The sequence below is a fragment of the Chiloscyllium plagiosum genome, chromosome 12, assembly GCF_004010195.1.
Source record: "Chiloscyllium plagiosum isolate BGI_BamShark_2017 chromosome 12, ASM401019v2, whole genome shotgun sequence".
Taxonomy (NCBI): domain Eukaryota; kingdom Metazoa; phylum Chordata; class Chondrichthyes; order Orectolobiformes; family Hemiscylliidae; genus Chiloscyllium; species Chiloscyllium plagiosum.
Window position 1 is genome coordinate 1,806,369 of NC_057721.1, and position 17,415 is coordinate 1,823,783.

A 17,415-nucleotide genomic window follows, 5' to 3' on the forward strand; every position below is an offset into this window, starting at 1 on the left:
TGCAATTCTGGTCTCCTTCCTATCAGAAAGATGTTGTGAAACTTGAAAGGGTTCAGAAAAGATTTACAAGGATGTTGCCAGGGTTGGAGAATCTGAGCTTCAGGGAGAGGCTGAACAGGCTGGGGCTATTTTCCCTGGAGCGTCGGAGGCTGAGGGGTGACCTTATAGAGGTTTACAAAATTATGAGGGGCATGGATAGGATAAATAGGCAAAATCTTTTCCCTGGGGCGGGGGAGTCCAGAATTAGAGGGCATAGATTTAGGGTGAGAGGGGAAGAATATAAAAGAGACCTAAGGGGCAACTTTTTCACGCAGAGGGTGGTATGTGTATGGAATGAGCTGCCAGAGGATGTGGTGGAGGCTAGTACAATTGCAACATTTAAGAGGCATTTAGATGGGTATATGCATAGGAAGGGTTTGGAGGGATATGGGCCGGGTGGGACTAGATTGGGTTGGGATATCTGGTCGACATAGATGGGTTGGACTGAAGGGTCTGTTTCCATGCTGTACATCTCTATGACTCTATGAACATTACATTTGCTTTCTTAACCATGGACTCAACCTACCAGTCAAACGTCTGGTCAGGGCTGACCAAAGTAATATGTAATCCAAAACTGTACAAACTAATTAAGGTAGAGAGATCATGACAAGTTATCAAGGTGATGGTGTAAAAACAGGACAGTAAAGAAGATTTTACAAATACAGAACAATGTAGTGGGACTATGTGTAGCACAACATGAACCCAAGATCATGGTTGAGGTCACCTTCATGGGTATGGAACTTGGCTATCAGAGTAGTCCCCAATAAGTCTGATGGTGGGATGAAACTTGTTGATATCGTTGTGACTCTCACTGAGTTTAAGGAAGAAAATGTTATCAATGTATCTAGTGTACAATGTTTTTTGGGGGTCCAGTGCAGTAAATAAGCCTTAGTCAAGCGTTTGCATGAAAGTGTTGATACATTGGAGTGCACATTTGGTCCCCATGGCGTGTGTCTGGTTGAAGAGCTGGTTGTCAAAGGTGAAAACATTTTGTTCTAGGATGAAGTGGATGAGTTGTAGAATGGCGTCTGGAAATGGGCAATTATTGGTGTTCAATACTGAGGCTGTTGTAGTGATGCCGTCATTGTGGGGGATGCTGGTGTAGAGTGCCGAAACATCCACTGTGATGAGCAATGGTCTTAGTTCCACTGCTCCGTGGTGATGAGTTTCTGTAAGAAGTCTGTAGTGTTGCGACAGAAGCTGGGCATTTCTTGTGCAATGGATTTCAAGATGCCCTTGATATAGCCAGAGAGATTCTCATACAGAGTCTCAAAGCCAGATGCGACAGATACCATTGTTGTGATGCTACAGACTAGCAGCAAGTTTCATCCCACAATCAGACTTACCATGGACTATTCTTCACAATCAGTCTCATTCTTGGACACATGCATCTCCATCTAGGACTTACTCTACCACAAGCTCATGGATAACCTCACGATGCTGCACTTCTCTAGCTTCCATCCTAAACATGTTAAGCCATTCCCTATGGACAAACCCAGCATGCACACAGGATCTGCTGAGATAAGGAGGAATGTGACAGACACCTAAAGATGTTGAAAGATGCCCTCATAAGAACAGGATATGATGCAAAACTCATTGCTCACCAGTTCCGATGTGGCACAGCAAAAAACCTCAACAATCTCCTCAGAAGACAGAAATGGCACAAGACTGATAGAGTACCCTTCTTCATCAAGTACTTCCCCAGACTGAAGACACTATGCCATGTTCTTCGCAGCCTTCAACATGTAATCGATGACAAACATCTCACCAAGATCATCTCAACACCTCCACTTCTAGCCTTCCAACAACTGCCAAACCTTAAACTGATCGTCATTTGCAGCAAACTCTCCAACCTTCAGGAGAATAGCGATCACAACACCACATAACCCTGCCATGGTAACCTCTGCAAGACATGCTAGATCATCGACATGAATACTACGATCACACATGGGAACACCACCCACCACATACATGGCAGGTACCCATGTGACTCGGCCAATGCTGTCTCCCTCATACGCTGCAAACAAGGATGCCCCCAAGCCATGGTATATTGATGAGACCACACAGTCACTACAGCAATGAATGATTAGACATCACACAAAAATTGCCAGACAGGAATGTTCCCTCCCAGTCAGGGAACACTTCAGCGATCAGGAACATTCAGCCTCTGATCTTTAGTTAAGCGTCCTTCAAGGCAGATTTTGAGATACACAACATAGAATCGCTGAGCAGAGACTGAAAGCCAAGTTCCGTACCCATGAAGGTGGCCTCAACCATGATCTTGGGTGGTACATGTAACCCCAGCATACTGTTCTGTATCTGTAAAATCTTCCTACTGTCCTGTTTTGACATGATCACCTCAATAACTTGTTATGATCTCTCTATCTTAATTAATTTATACAGTTTGGGATTACTTATTACTTTGGTTAGATCCTCAGCATATGACTCTTATACCTACCATGTTATTCCAGCCAATTGGTTTGTTTCCAGTGTCACCTTATTTTCAATTTTTTGTAATTATCTGTCTGCCTCAATTAATTGGATTATAGGTCATCCTTTCACTCGCTATTCAGCTGTTGACCCTTTATTCACACCGTCTGATATTTTTGATCACTAGCGGAGCCTTATTATGCAGCCTGTCGACACACCACTCGCACCATTTGTACGGTCTTTTGATCTCGCTGCCAATAGATTCTGTGCTGGTGTGCTTCTCTTCACTCCACCTGACAAAGGAGCAGCATTCCAGAAGCTTGTGATTTCAAATAAACCTGGTGTCGTGTGACTCCTGACCTTGTCTACAAAAACTAAATATTGCTAAAAGGGCATACAAAGTCAGAGGGTGTTGTTGCGCACTTGTCAGGACTGACACACGAGAGGTTCTTGGGAAAAGGAACACCAATTTATATAACATGAGAAGAGAATGCTGAATGGTTGGGCCATTGTTGATGAGGTTGCAGTAGGAATAATTAATTTTCATTCTCAGTTCACAGACTAGTCAGGTGTGGACAATGTCAGCGTGCAACAGAGATTAGCAGTTTCCATTACCCCCTTTTCTTACCCGCGCCCCCCCCCCCACCCACCAACTCTGCAATTTATGTACAAATTCATGGACATGACTTTGGTGGGACCACCTTTAGAACACTGCATACAATTCTGCTTGGTCTTTTGTCGGGAGGATTTTGTTAAACTTGAGAGGGTGCATAAAAGATTTACAAGGATGTTGCCAGGGTTTGAGTTGTAGAGAGAGGCCGAATAAGCTCCAATAAGGAGCATTGGAGGCTGAGCGATTTATAAAATCATGAAGGGCATGGATAGAGTGAATAGACAAGGTCTTTTCCCTGGGGTGGGGGAGTCCCGAACTAGAGGTTTAAGGTGAGAAGGGAAAGATTTAAAAAGGAGCCATGGTGTAACTTCCACATACAGGGGTGGTGTGTGTATGGAACAAGCTGCCAGCGGAGGTGGTAGAAGCTAGGATAGTTACAACATTTAGAAGGCATCGGGATGGGTGCATGACTTTTTCTATTGTGGGCGGCACGGTGGCACTGCTGCCTTACAGCGCCAGAGACCCGGGTTCAATTCCCGTCTCAGGCGACTGTGTGGAGTTTGCACGTTCTCCCCGTGTCTGCGTGGGTTTCCTCCGGATATTCCAGTTTCCTCCCACAGTCCAAAAATGTGCAGGTGAGGTGAATTGGCCATGCTAAATTGCCCATAGTGTTAGGTGAAGGGGTAAATGTAGGGGAATGGGTCTGGGTGGGTTGCCCTTCGTCAGGTCGGTGTGGACTTGTTGGGTCGAAGGGCCTGTTCCCACACTGTAAGTAATCTAATCTATATCATGAATAGGATGGGTTTAGAGGGATATGGGCCAAATGTTGGCAAACGGGACTAGATCAAAGTTAAAAGTCACACAACACCAGGTTATAGTCTAACAGGTTTATTTGGAAGCACTAGCTTTTGGAGCGACGCTCCTTCACCTGTTGGACCATAACCTGGTGTTGTGTGATTTTTAACTTTGTCCACCGCAGTCCAACACCGGCTCCTCCAAATCGGAACTAGGTCAGATTAGAATGTCTGATTGGCACAGACAATTTGGACTGACTCCCTTACTCTGAGATAGTATAATGTTAGTGAAACTCCTACTTTTATACTCCATTCACTTTGAAAGGGCCAGCATTCCATTTGGCTTCCCTATTACCTGCTGAACTTGGATGCTAGTTTATTTGATTCATGGATGAGACTCCCAAATCTCTGTTCTGTAATTTGCTGCAGTCTTGTTCCATTTAAATTATAATGAACTTCTAATGTTTTGAGGCATGGATTTCACTGCCACATTGGGAGATGGTTAAATTTGAATTCAATAAGAAATTTCTGCATTAAAGCTATCTTAATAGAGACTGTGTAAGCCCTGTTGGTCCTTATATAAACCCACTTGGTTCATTAATACCCTTTATAGAAGGAAATCTGCTATCCTTATCTGGTCTGGCTACATGTGATCCACATCCACAGTTATGTGATTGATTCTTAATTGCCCTCCAGAATGCTGAAATGGCTTCATAACACCACTCAATTGCAGGGCAGTTAGGCTAATAGGTACCAGTGATGTTCACATCTCCTGAATGAATAACTAAAAAAATGAAAATGCCATTAAGGGCAATGCGGAAACAAAGTGTTTTTGAACTAGTTTTGGCAGATCAGTGAGTGATTTTCGTAATATAAACTGCAAAGTAAAGGATCTTTGGTTGGGCGGCACAGTGGTTAGCACTGCTGCCTCACAGCGCCAGAGACCCGGGTTCAATTCCCGACTCAGGCGACTGACTGTGTGGAGTTTGCACGTTCTCCCCGTGTCTGCGTGGGTTTCCTCCGGGTGCTCCGGTTTCCTCCCACAGTCCAAAGATGTGCAGGTTAGGTGAATTGGCCATGCTAAATTGCCCGTAGTATTAGGTGAAGGAATAGGTGTGGGGGAATGGGTCTGGGTGGGTTGCTCTTCGGAGGGTCGGTGTGGACTTGTTGGGCCGAAGGGCCTGTTTCCACACTGTAATGTAATCTAAAATCTTTACTTTGGGCCTGATGCATCCAGTGAGTCTCTGATTGTGATTAGCATGGATCAGATGCAACCAGAGGAGTTCCAGTAGTGATTACCTGTGGTCTGGTGCAGATGCTGAACATTAACTTAGTAGTACAGGTCCTGAATATTATTGAAAAGTTGGAAACGTTGCTGAAGAGTTTCATCTTGCATACGTTGAGATAAATGCAAAAATGCCAAATTTCTGAGATAGTAATGATTTATACTGTTGGAAAAATAAGGTTGATGAATGGTTGATGTTGGAGAAATTTTCCCAATAGATTAGAGATCACAAAACACAGCTCAAAGTGAAATTGACAGTTTATTGCAAGCCATATCGCTGGAAGAGGAATTGACCCAGACTGACATTTTTTAATTTCAAAAATATACTTTATTCATAAAATAATTTGATGATCTGTACAGTTGGTCATGCCATACATACGTAAACATTTACATACAGAGATCAGAATTTATCATTTTTATATACAGGTCTGGTACGTTTATCAATCATATGTCCATATAATTAGCTGAGGCGTCAGCAGAGCCCAAATGACTGTGTGGGCCCCCTGTTCTTCTTAGGCAGGCAGATGTTACATGGTGGTCTTTCCCCACCGCGCCTTGGCGGCAGCTGCCCCAAGCTTCAGTGCATCCCTCATCCCTCAACACGTAGTCCTGGACCTTGGAATTTGCCAGTCTGCAACACTCAGTCAGGGTCAACTCCTTCAGCTGGAAGATCAACAGGTTTCGGACCTGACACAGAACAGACAGTCTGCACAGACAGATCAGATTTCTCCTCCCAGAGCTGAGGATGAGATCAATTTTGTAGTAATGCTGCACAATGACACTGATTAAGAAATGGGAAACTACAATGTTTCTATACATTGAGTAATTTAGTTGTCAGGATGCTAATTGGTAAAACAGTTTATTGGATGAATGTCCTGTTCCTTCACACAATGCAACATCCTGACAGTATCATGGTTTCATTCATCTTCACAGGTAGGTGTTAACGTCTTTTCTGGAGTGGTGAGGTGCTTCCATTGTCCTGTGGTGCCTCTCTGTCTGTCCTGCTCTTTGTGTGGCTTTGATATTGCTGGGTTGTGAAACTGTCCTTAGGGCTTTGAGATCACTGTCATGTCCATGGGAGCTTTAAGCATATTTCATTGTCTGCGTGCTGTCTGACCCAGTTTGTGAGCTGCTCAGGAATTCTGGGTGTCCTGGTACAATTTGGCCAATTTGCTTTTGTGGGCCTATAATGGATTAGCAAATCTTTTCCCACAGTTGACAAGTTAACTCTGAATTTTTTAAAGTTTGGCTTAAAATAGAGAATGTATTAGAGAACTAATGCTCCTAATGTTTCTCCATGTTGATTGTCTAACAAGAAGAGCATTCTGTCTTAAACTAGGTGTAATTTATTGTATATTTTCAACAAAACACAAATTATGTTAATATGATAGACATTATTGCAGAGACTGATGAGGATCTGGATGTGGGTCTTACTCCTTCAAGAACCTACGCTGTTCTCCTCAAGTCCATATGCCTTAATAATAGATAATGCTTAAGGCAGTCTTAAGTATTCACTTTTTCAGATCTTTACATCCTTGTACCTTTTAAATGAAATTCCTCATCCCTGCAACCTTCTCAGGAATCTTTACTGTATTCTCCAATGTCTTCACATCCTTCAATAAAGTGTGGGGCCCAGAACTGGATGTGACATTATAGGTGAGGCCAAACTAGTGTCTTGCCCAGGTTCAAGATACCCTCCTTACTCTTGCACTCCAGGCCCTGATAATGAAACCTAGAATATTGATTAACTGCTCTATCCTGCTGCCTTATACCCCAACTCCCTCTGATCCTGCACCTTCTTTAGAATTGTCCCCTCTGTTTTATATTGTCTCTCCATGTCCTTCATACCAAAATGGTTCACTTCACATTTCTCTGCATTGAACCTCCTCTGTCACCTGTCCCATCCATTCAGACAACTTGTCAATTTTCTTTTCACATTTGATATTATAGTCTTCACAATTCACAATGCCACCAAGTTTCAGATCATCTGCAGACTTTGAAATTGCACCAAAGTCTTGGACAGGCCTGTCCACAGGCGTATCATGCTGCCGAGTGGGTCCTATCCAGCTCTCTACACATGTTCCAAATACAGAGGATACAGGATTGTGCAAGGAGCTGCTCTAGTGAGAGGCTCAAGGCAGCTTTCTTCCTGCGCAGGTGCTGGTCCTCTGAAGAACTGCATTCAAATAGAAGAGCGGGATACCAAGGCTGCAGAACTGTGATTGAGGGTGGGAGAGGGAGGAAGATAGGAAACAGGGTTTATGTGTGTACTTCAGTCTCAGAGTTCCCTCCACAATGAACACCACCATCACCTCCCTCTTCTAAAACCTATCTATAAAGCAGACCGAAGAGGAGAAAAACTCAGGCTGAATAACAACCCGCTCCTGATCCCCATTTTTGTGTGAATTCCATAGAGGTCAGCTTGGAAATTCCACTACTGGGGTGAATACATGGTTATTGTTAGTTAAATCCAACACCTTAACTTGGTTGTAATCTCCAATCCCCTTCCCTGGTGATTAGGATTTGGTCTTTTGCTTGGCCTCACTGTTGGCTTTGCTTAGCTTAGTACTGTTAGCTTAGTACGTTTTAATGGTAATTTTTATTTATTTCTCATTCTGAAATTTGCACACTGACCCCCTAACTGAGAAAAAAAATTGACATTTTGACCTCGTGAAGAGATTGGACAATTCTTATAGCGGCCATTAGTATAATCAAAAAAAGCACTGAGCCATAGGGAACTACCCAACTCCAGCCTGAAAAATTACTCCAGCCATTACTATTAATCTCCATTTCCTTAGTTAAAAATCACACAACAGTAGGTTATAGGCCAACAGGTTTGTTTGGAAGCACTAGCAATACCATTGTCTCCATTTCCTGTCACTCAGCCAATTTCTTGTCCCCTTTACTGCATTAGCTCCAACTTTGCTCACAAATCTGTTATGCAGCACAGTATCAGACACTGTTTCAAAATCCATGCACACCATATTAACATTCTGTTACCACTTCAGTAAATCTCAAGATATTTAAACACAATTTTTCCTCAACTAATCTTTCTGGGTTTTCTGGAATTCACCTGCATTTGACCCTGCAGCTATTAGGTTTTGAGGCTCGAAATTCTGTGGTAACTCACTCCCTGTTGATGATCTACAGGTTACAAGTCAAGACATTGATGGAATACTGACTTGTCTGGATGAATGCAGCTTCAACAACACTCAAGAAACTGAACACGGGTTCTGTTAGAATTCTACTTTTAAACCAGGTTTTATCAGTGAGTCACTCCAGAAAGTGAGACATTCAGATGTATACAGAATCGTAGATGAAGCCCAATCAGATGGGATAGTGCAAAATCCAAAAATATAGCGCCTCATTCCTTATTAATGTTCTCAGAGGTAATGGAGTAACAGCAACGGGCACCATTAACTTGTTGCTACTTATCTCAGTTGCTACATCAGAGATCATTGATGGCACTGAACAAGAAAGTCTGTTTCTGCCTCTGTTGAACTTTCTTTCTTGTAAAAATTGATTTAAAGAAAACAAAGTAAATTAGACTTTGTGGGATATGGTTGTCACTGGTAAAGCTGAGGTTTATTCCCCATTCACTATTGCCCTTGAGAGGCTGATGGTGAGCTGCTTTGATCCAGTACATTCTTTGTGTTGGTGCACTCACAATGCTGTTAGATGGGAGTGCCAGGATTTTGACCTGGTGACATTGAAGGAACAGCAATGTATTTCCAAGTCAGGATGGTATGTGGCTTGATGGGAAGCTTGCAGGTGGTGGTGTTTCTGTCGATCTGCTGCCTTTGTCCTTCTAGGTGTGGGAGATTGGTGGTTTGGAAGCTATTGTCTAAGGAGCCTTAGTGAATTTCTGCAGTGCACCTTACAGCTGGTACACACTAGTGCTACTGAGTGTCAGTGATGGAAGGAGTGATGGATGTGGTGACAGTCAGCTGGACTGCTTTATCCTAGATGGTGTCAAGCTTCTTGAATGCTGTTTGGGCTGCACTCTTCCAGGCATCTGGGGATAATTCCATCTTGGCCTTAAGCCTGTGAACTGGTTTTGAGGAGTCAGGCGGTGAGTTACTCACTGCAGGATACGCAGCTTCTCTGCTTTGTAGTCCCAGTATTTACCTGGTATTTATCTCTTCAGATACAGGTTCCTGTCTTTACTTTTCATTTAATTGGGAATGAAAATGGAAACTGACACTTTAGCCTTCTTCCATAAAATTACTTGACAGATAAAATCTAAAATTTAGAATGAACCTGTTGCTGAAGAAAGCAGTCTTCTGTCGAAATCTTTCACTTTGCACTCTTCAGGACAAATGCACTAATGCCAAGTTTCAAAGTGAGCACAATTTATACTACGTGAGAAGAATGTTTGGTTGGTTGATAAATCATCTGTAATTGTATGAAGCATTAATATGGAGAGAGCAGCAAGAAGCTAATGTTCTCTGTGCTTTCGCTCAGTTTAAAAACAAAATGCAATGCCTGGACACATACCTTATGTTGCAGGTGACATGTCCCTGTATTTGAACATGTATTGTGACAAGGCAACATAAGCAAGTTGCATTGCAAGTGCAGTCAATAATCTTATATTGGTTGTTAATGTAATTTTAGCACACTTGGGATTATTCAGCAAATGACATAGAGACCTACAATACAGAAAAAAGCACATCAGCTCATCACATCCCTACGAGTCAGGTATAACCACTTAACTATTTTAATCCCATTTTCCAGCACTTGGCTCCATAGCTTTGTATGCCTCTTAAATGTTATGGGTTTCTGCGTCCACCATCCTTTATAGGGACTGAGTTCCAGATACCCATCATGCTCTGGGTGGAAAGGTTTTTCCTCTCATCTCATCTGACCCCTTACCTCAAATCTATTTCCCTAGTCAATGATCCCTCCACCAAGGGGAAACATTTCTTCCTGTCTACCCTATACCTCATAATTTTATACATCTCAATCAATCTCCTCTGCTGTAAGGAAAACAAACTACAGTCTGAGCAGTCTCTCTTTCATCACTGAAACTCTTCAGCTCAGGTAACTTCCTTGTAAAATGCTATGCTAATCCGAAGGCATTGCTCAGAGATCAAAGACTCCAGGAGGAATCCCCAAGGGTTGGGAAATACTGGGAATTTAGTTGAGGGATTATGGAACCCTGTGGATCTCCGTGTGGGATTAGGAGACTTTAGGGATGCCAGTCAGCAACGAAGATGCTTTGCAAGATAAAGTAAACATGCTTTAAAAGGTGCGCCTCTCAAGTTGATCTTGACACCATTCTTTAAGGTCAAGCTTTCTTCTAAGCAGCAAGTCTAGGGTTTTTAAAGCTATGTCTGAAGTGAACAGGCCTGGGGTCATGGTGGTGTTTAATTTGCATATTCTGGCAAGAATAAAGACATTAAAACTTTTAACAGATTCCAGAACAAGTTCCCATGGAGTAGAAAATTGTAGGACTATAAAGGTCTCTGTTGCGAGTCAGTACATGTGGCACTCTGCACTTTCAGAACTAGTTTTTGAATCAACCAGTGGGTGTGTTAACAGGTACTGATTGATTGATTGACTATCAAAGCCTAGTAAACTTGGATCCAGTGTGATACAAGTCAATTCTTCACATGCTCTTTGTATCTCTTTCCCACAAAAACTCAAGTGATAGCATACACAGATGTAAAAATTAACAGTGTTCCAGTAGCTGACAATTATCTTATTTAGTAATGGCAATGGTCTTCAGCTGAAGGTATTTGAGGACTTATTATCACATGTCCAAATTTGCGTGTAAGGAAGTTTAATGTTGTAAAGAAATATTGAATGGCTTAAGGAATAGGCAGAATTGTGGGAAAAGGGTTTCAAAAAAGTGTGAAAATAAAAGTAAATTTGAGGTTATCCATTTCAGACCTTAAAGGAAAGAACAAGTTACTTTCCAAATGGCAAAAAGCTAGGAAGAGATTTTAGGAGTCCCGATCATTGCCTCAACAAAGCTTTCTATCCTGTGTCAGTTCTGTTATAGCTCCTGGTCTGGTATTGAATTCCCTTCTGTCATTGCCTGTATCACTTGGAGAAGTTGTTCAGAATTTTATTGCACATTTGGTTTAGAAATTGTTTGAAATATTTTCTTCAAATTTAACTCCTATTCTCTTGTCCTAAAATTTGGCTTTATTTAAAATAAAATTCACACATAATCTAAGGCATTTCTTGCAGGTCTAAATAAGAATTCTCTTTAACTTGCCCCTTGCTGGATTATCATGCTTTTTTTCTGAGATCATCTTTTATGTTTGGCACCTACCTTGTTGCTTCTCTATAGGGCAGTCAGTGTTAGTATAACATCTGTAAAAAAAATGTAAGTATTAGGAAAGAAGGATGTATTTATATTACTTTTTATAATCCTTGGGATATTTCAAAACATTTCACAGCCCAAAAAAGAAAAAGCACAAAATAAAAACCGAAAGAACTGCAGATGCTGTAAATCAGAAACTAAAACAGAAATTGCTGGAAAAGTTCATTGGGTTTGGCAGCATCTGAGAAATCAAGAGTTAATGTTTCAGTTGCATGGTAGCTCATGGTGGAGCAGTGCTGCCTCACAGCACCAGGTTCCTGGGTTCGATTCCAGCCTTGGGTGTCTGTCTGTGTGGAGTTTGCGCGTTCTCCCCATGTCTGCGTGGGTTTCCTCCGGGTGCTCCGGTTTCCTCCCACAGTCCAAAGATGTGCAGGTCAGGTAATTGGCCATGCTAAGTTGCCCATAGTGCTAGGTGCATCATTCAAGGGACTGTGGACTGGTTGGGCCGAAGGGCCTGTTTCCACACTGTAGGGAATCTAATTTAATCTAATGTTCTGAGGAATGGTCACTCAACCCAAAACGTTAACTCTGCTGAGCGTTTTTGCTAAAGAAAGAACAGAATTGCACGAGAAACAAATCAGAGAAATTTTATGCAGTTGATTCTTGAATGTGGGGCTATATTATGAGGACAAACTGGTCCTGTATCTATTGGAGTTTGATCCCAATGGGTCTTGACATGGTGAATATTGAAAGCATGTTTCTCCTTGAGAGAGAGAGAGAGAGAGAGAGAGACAAGAACAAAAGACACCATTTATAAATTGGAGATGAACAATGGAGATAAGAAGAAATACTGATGAGGATTGTGAGTCTGTGGCATTTTGTTTTGTGGAGAGCACTGAAGTTAGGGTCATTGAATGTTTTTAAGGTGTAGATGGATAAATTTTTAACTAACAAGGGAGTCAAAGGATACGAGGATGGTTGGGGGTTAGAAGGCAAATGGGGATGAGCCCATAAACAGATCAGCCATGATTTGACCAAATGGTGGAGTGGGCTGAAAGAGCTGAACAGCATCTAAAATTAATATGTTTGGCTTTTGGCTTGTTGAGCTCATGCAGGCTTTCCCTGACAGCCAGTCCTCCTCCCTGCCCTTTCACCATAATCATGCAAATTGTTTTACCTACTCCAAGAACAAATTAAAGAACCTTTTCATTGTTTGTGGAAGACCACCTGCAGATTTTTCTGATTTTTTTTGCCTGGAGATGCAATCCCGCAGTACCCATCGATAACAAAATAACTTCTTGTACCATGTCATGGCAGTATTCTGGAAGGACTAGATCTTCAGTGTGTTTGCCTCAAGGTCTTGTGCAGAAGTCTATTATCTTATCCACTTTTAAAACACCATTTAAGTCATCAAAATTGGTTTTGATTAAATTTCCTTTCTGCTCAATGAAAAATGGAAGTGTGTCCTTTACATTGAATTGCTTGGTTATTAAAGTTATAAGATCGAAGAGAAATATTCATGTACCATCTCGGTGAACTGTATTCTAATTTATCTTTCTTCTTAAAAAATTAGGAACGTAATATTTTCAACAAAATCTTTGGTGGGTTTCTGATGAGGAAAGCTTTTGAGTTGGCCTGGGCAAATGCTTGTGTCTATGGGTAAGAGCCTTGTATTTTGTGCATACTTGAATTGAAAGTGTTGGGGGTTCATCGCACTTTTTCTTTTACTCTGATGTACTATAGACTTTAGCAGTTTCTCCCTTCTATTATTGATACTATATATGTTTTTTTTTCTGATTTTATTTGCTGTTTTTCCAAAACCCTGCTTTTTAGCATTCATGAAATAATCAAATAGTCAATGATATAGATTTTTCAGGATTGTCTCATTTGTTTCCATCCATGCATTTAATTATGGTCCTGTACTGTCAGTAGTCTTTCATAGAACCTCTAGTGTGGAAGGAGGTTGAGTCAGCGGTGATCCTCCAAAGGTAGGTGGCACCCAGACCCAGTCACCTACACTATCTCCGTAATCCTGCGTGGACCATGGCTAATCCACCTAGTCTGCACATTCATGAACAAAGAACAATACAGCACAGGAACAGGTCATTTGGCCCTCCAAGCCTGCGCCGACACATTTTGCCCTTCCATACCAAAACTGTCTTCACTTACGGGATCCATATTTCTCTATTCTCATCCTATTCTGTATTTGTCCAGATGCTTCTTGAATGCTGCTATTGTGTCTGCTTCCACCATCTCCTCTGGCAGCGGGTTCCAGGCTCTCACCACCCTTTGAGTGAAAAGCTTGCCTCGCACATCTCTTTCAAACTCCACCTGCACCTTGAACCTGTGTCCTCTAGTAATTGACCCCTCCACTCTGAGGAAAAAGCCTCATATTTTCCACTCTATCCATGCCATCCACGATCTTATAAACTTCTATTAGGTTGCCCCTCAACCTCCTGCTTTCCAGTGAAAACAAACCAGTCTATCCAATGTTTCTTCATAGCTAAAATCCCCTAAAATCATAGCAACATCCTGGTAAACCTTTTCTGTAGCCTCTCTAAAGCATTCATAACCTTCTGGTAGTGTGGTGACCAGAACTGTACGCAATATTCCAAGTGTGGCCTAACTAAAGTTCTATAAAAATGCAGCATAACTTGCCTATCCTTATACTCCGTGCCCCTTCCAATGAAAACAAGCATGCCATAGGCTTTTTTTAACGACCTTATCTACCTGCGCTGCCACCTTCAGTGATCTGTGGACCTGTACACCCAGATACCTCTGCGTATCAATACACCTATTGGTTTTGCCATTCACTGTGTAATTTCCACCTGTATTTGACCTTCCAAAATGCATCACCACACATTTGTTCGGATTAAACTCCATCTGCCATTTTTCTGCCCATGCCTCTAACGGTTCTACATCCTGCTGTATCTTCTGATAATCCTCGTCAGTATCCGCAACTCCATCAATCTTTGTATCATCCACAAACTTACTAATTAGACTAGTCACACTTTTCTCCAAATCATTTATGTAGATCACAAACAGCAGAGGTCTCAGCACTGATCCCTGTGGATCGCCACTAGTCACAACCCTCCATTCCAAAAAACATCTTTCCATCACTACCCTCTGTCTCCTATGACTAAGCCAGTTTTGTAACCATCTTGCCAGTGAACCCCAATGCCATGTGACTTTACCTTTCGTACCAGTCTACAATGAGACACCTTGCCAAAGGCTTTACTGAAGTCCATGTAGACAACATCAACTGCTTTTTTCTCATCAGTCATCTTTGTCACCTCCTCAAAAGTCTCAATCAAGTTAGTGAGACACTACCTGCCCCTGCACAAAACCTGCTGCCTATCACTAATCAGTCCGTTTGCTTCTAAACGCGTATAGATCTTGTCCCTGAGAATTGTTTCCAATCATTTCCCTACCACTGACATAAGGCTCACAGGCCTGTAATTTCCCGGACAATCCCTGCCACCCTGCTTAAACAGTGAGATAACATTGACCATTTTCAAGTCCTCTGGGACCTCTGGCTAAAGAGGATACAAAGATGTCTGTCAATGCTCCAGCAATGTTTCTCTTGCCTCCCTCAATATTCTGGGATAGATCCCATCAGGACCCGGGGACTTATCTGCCTTAATACTTTTTAAGATGCACAATATCTCTTTCTTATTATTCGCAACTTGGCTTAGAAATTCGCCGTTCCCTTTCCTGATCCTTCACTGATTCCTTCTCTTTGGTGAGTACCAACACAAAGTGTTTGTTTCGGATCTCACTCACTGCTGGCTCCACACATAGATTCCCTTCTTTGTCCTTGAGTGGGCCAACCCTTTCCCTGGCTACCCTCTTGCTTTTTATACATATATAAAAAGCCTTGGGATTCTCCTTCATCTTTTTTGCTAACAACTTTTCATTACCCCTTTTAGCCCTTCTAATTCCTTGTTTAAGTTCCTTCCTACTTTCCTTGTAAACTTCAAAGGCTTTGTAAGTTCCCTTTGCCCGACACCTTACGTATGCTTCCTTTTTCTTTTTGACCAAGGTCATAACATTCCTGGCCATCCAAGGATCACGTAACTTGCCATATCTGTCCTTCATTCTCGCAGCAATGTGCTGCTCCTGAACTCTTATCAACTGCCATTTGAAATACTCCCACATGTCTGATGTAGATTTACCCTCAAACAGCCGCCATCAGTCAAACTTCTCCACGTCCTGCCTAATATTGTTGTAGTTCACCTTCCTCCAATTTAGCACCTTCACCCAAGGTAGACCTTGCAGACAATTTAGCATGGCCAATCTACCTAACTTTGCACATCTTTGGACTGCGAGGAAACTGGAGCATCTGGCAGAACCATATGCAGAGAATGTGCAACTCCACATACTTAGTCATCTGAGGCTGGAATCAAACCCAGGTCCCTGGCACTGAGGCAGGAGTGCTAACCACTGAGCCACAATACCACCCAAAAAAAGGTCTTTATGCACATAGTTCACTCCTTGGGTTATGTAAGCCCATCGACATGCAAGCAAACATACAATGCTACATGGAAAAGGCAGTCTACTGGTGCCAGGATAACAAAGGCAGCCGCCTCGAAGTCTGATGTTTCAGCTTGCTGCTTCAGTGGCATCACGGATGTATTTCTCCAAGAGCAGTGATCTTGATCAAGGCATTGGGATAACTTTTGTCCTTGACAGATATGTGGCAGTGGAGAAGCTAGGGTGAGGAAAATTGAATGCATCATTGCTGATGTCCTGCATTTCCAATTTGCAAATTTTTGTTTATTTTCAGAAATTCGCGACCTCATGCAATCGCTGTCGATGATATCTTGTTTCAGAAACCAGTTGAGATTGGCTCCCTTCTGTACCTTTCATCACAGGTAACGTCAATGCTTCCAGTAATGAGGTATCCATGTTAGTTTAATCTAGCTGTGCACTGCATTTCATTTCATTCTCGTCCATCTCATTAGGTGCCTGTCCTCCCATATCAATGTGCCTTCTGCCAATTTAATATACATTCTAGAGCTGGACCCTGGATCTATTCAGCAGTGAGCAATTAAACCTGGCCAAACAACTGTCACTAGATTTGATGAAATGTTACACTTATTGCCTTCATTGGAGAAGTTAACTTAAACACCTTAACTGTTGTTTTATGTCTCAGCCCACATTCTCCCTAGCTTTCTTATTTTCTGTGTGGATCTCCGAGATTTATGTGCAGCAGCGACTTTTGAAACCTGAAGTCAATGCAGGGAACGGTGTCAGCACAATTCAGAGAAAATGCTGGTTTCAGTCAGTTTGCACCATATCTATAAGGGACATGATCGTGAAATGATCATAGCATGTGACCTGCGGGTAGAAAGGTCGCGGACACCTCCTCCTACTGCCCCCTTGACCATGACCCCACCTCCCACCACCAAACCATCATCTCCCAGACCGTCCATAACCTCATCACCTCCGGGAATCTCCCATCCACCACCTCCAACCTCATAGTCCCACAAAGAATCGACATTTCGGGCATAAGCCCTTCTTCAGGAATACCTCAACACGATCCTGTCCCCCTTAGTCCAAGAACTCCCCACCTACATTCAGGACAACACCCACGCCCTCCTCTTCCTCCATGATTTTCGCTTCCCCGGTCCCCAACGCCTTATCTTCACCATGGACATTCGGTCCCTGTACACCTCCATCCCCCATCACAAAGGACTCAAAGCCCTCCGCTTCTTCCTTTCCCGCCGACCCAACCAGTACCCTTCCACTGACACCCTCCTTCGACTGACTGAACTGGTCCTCACTCTGAACAACTTCTCTTTCCAATCCTCCCACTTCCTCCAAACCAAAGGAGTAGCCATGGGCCCCAGCTATGCCTGCCTCCTCGTAGGATATGTGGAACAGTCCATCTTCCCGCAGCTACACTGGCCCCACCCCCCACCTTTTCCTCCGCTACATCGATGACTGTATCGGCGCTGCCTCGTGCTCCCACGAGGAGGTT

The 17,415-nt window shown here is 42.6% G+C and overlaps 1 protein-coding gene across 6 annotated transcripts in view; it reads left to right on the forward strand.

Annotated features, from left to right (window-relative positions):
* LOC122554887 (acyl-coenzyme A thioesterase 9, mitochondrial-like) overlaps nucleotides 1-17,415 on the forward strand; it is a 79,823-nt gene that overhangs the window by 49,860 nt on the left and 12,548 nt on the right. For 5 of the 6 annotated variants that reach the window (XM_043700254.1, XM_043700255.1, XM_043700257.1 and 2 more), the window contains 3 exons: nucleotides 9,776-9,859; nucleotides 13,006-13,091; nucleotides 16,219-16,306. In XM_043700254.1, coding sequence (XP_043556189.1) covers nucleotides 9,776-9,859; nucleotides 13,006-13,091; nucleotides 16,219-16,306 — 258 coding nt within the window. The remainder of the gene's footprint in view (nucleotides 1-9,775; nucleotides 9,860-13,005; nucleotides 13,092-16,218; nucleotides 16,307-17,415) is intronic. The other variant, XM_043700256.1, reaches the window with a different exon arrangement.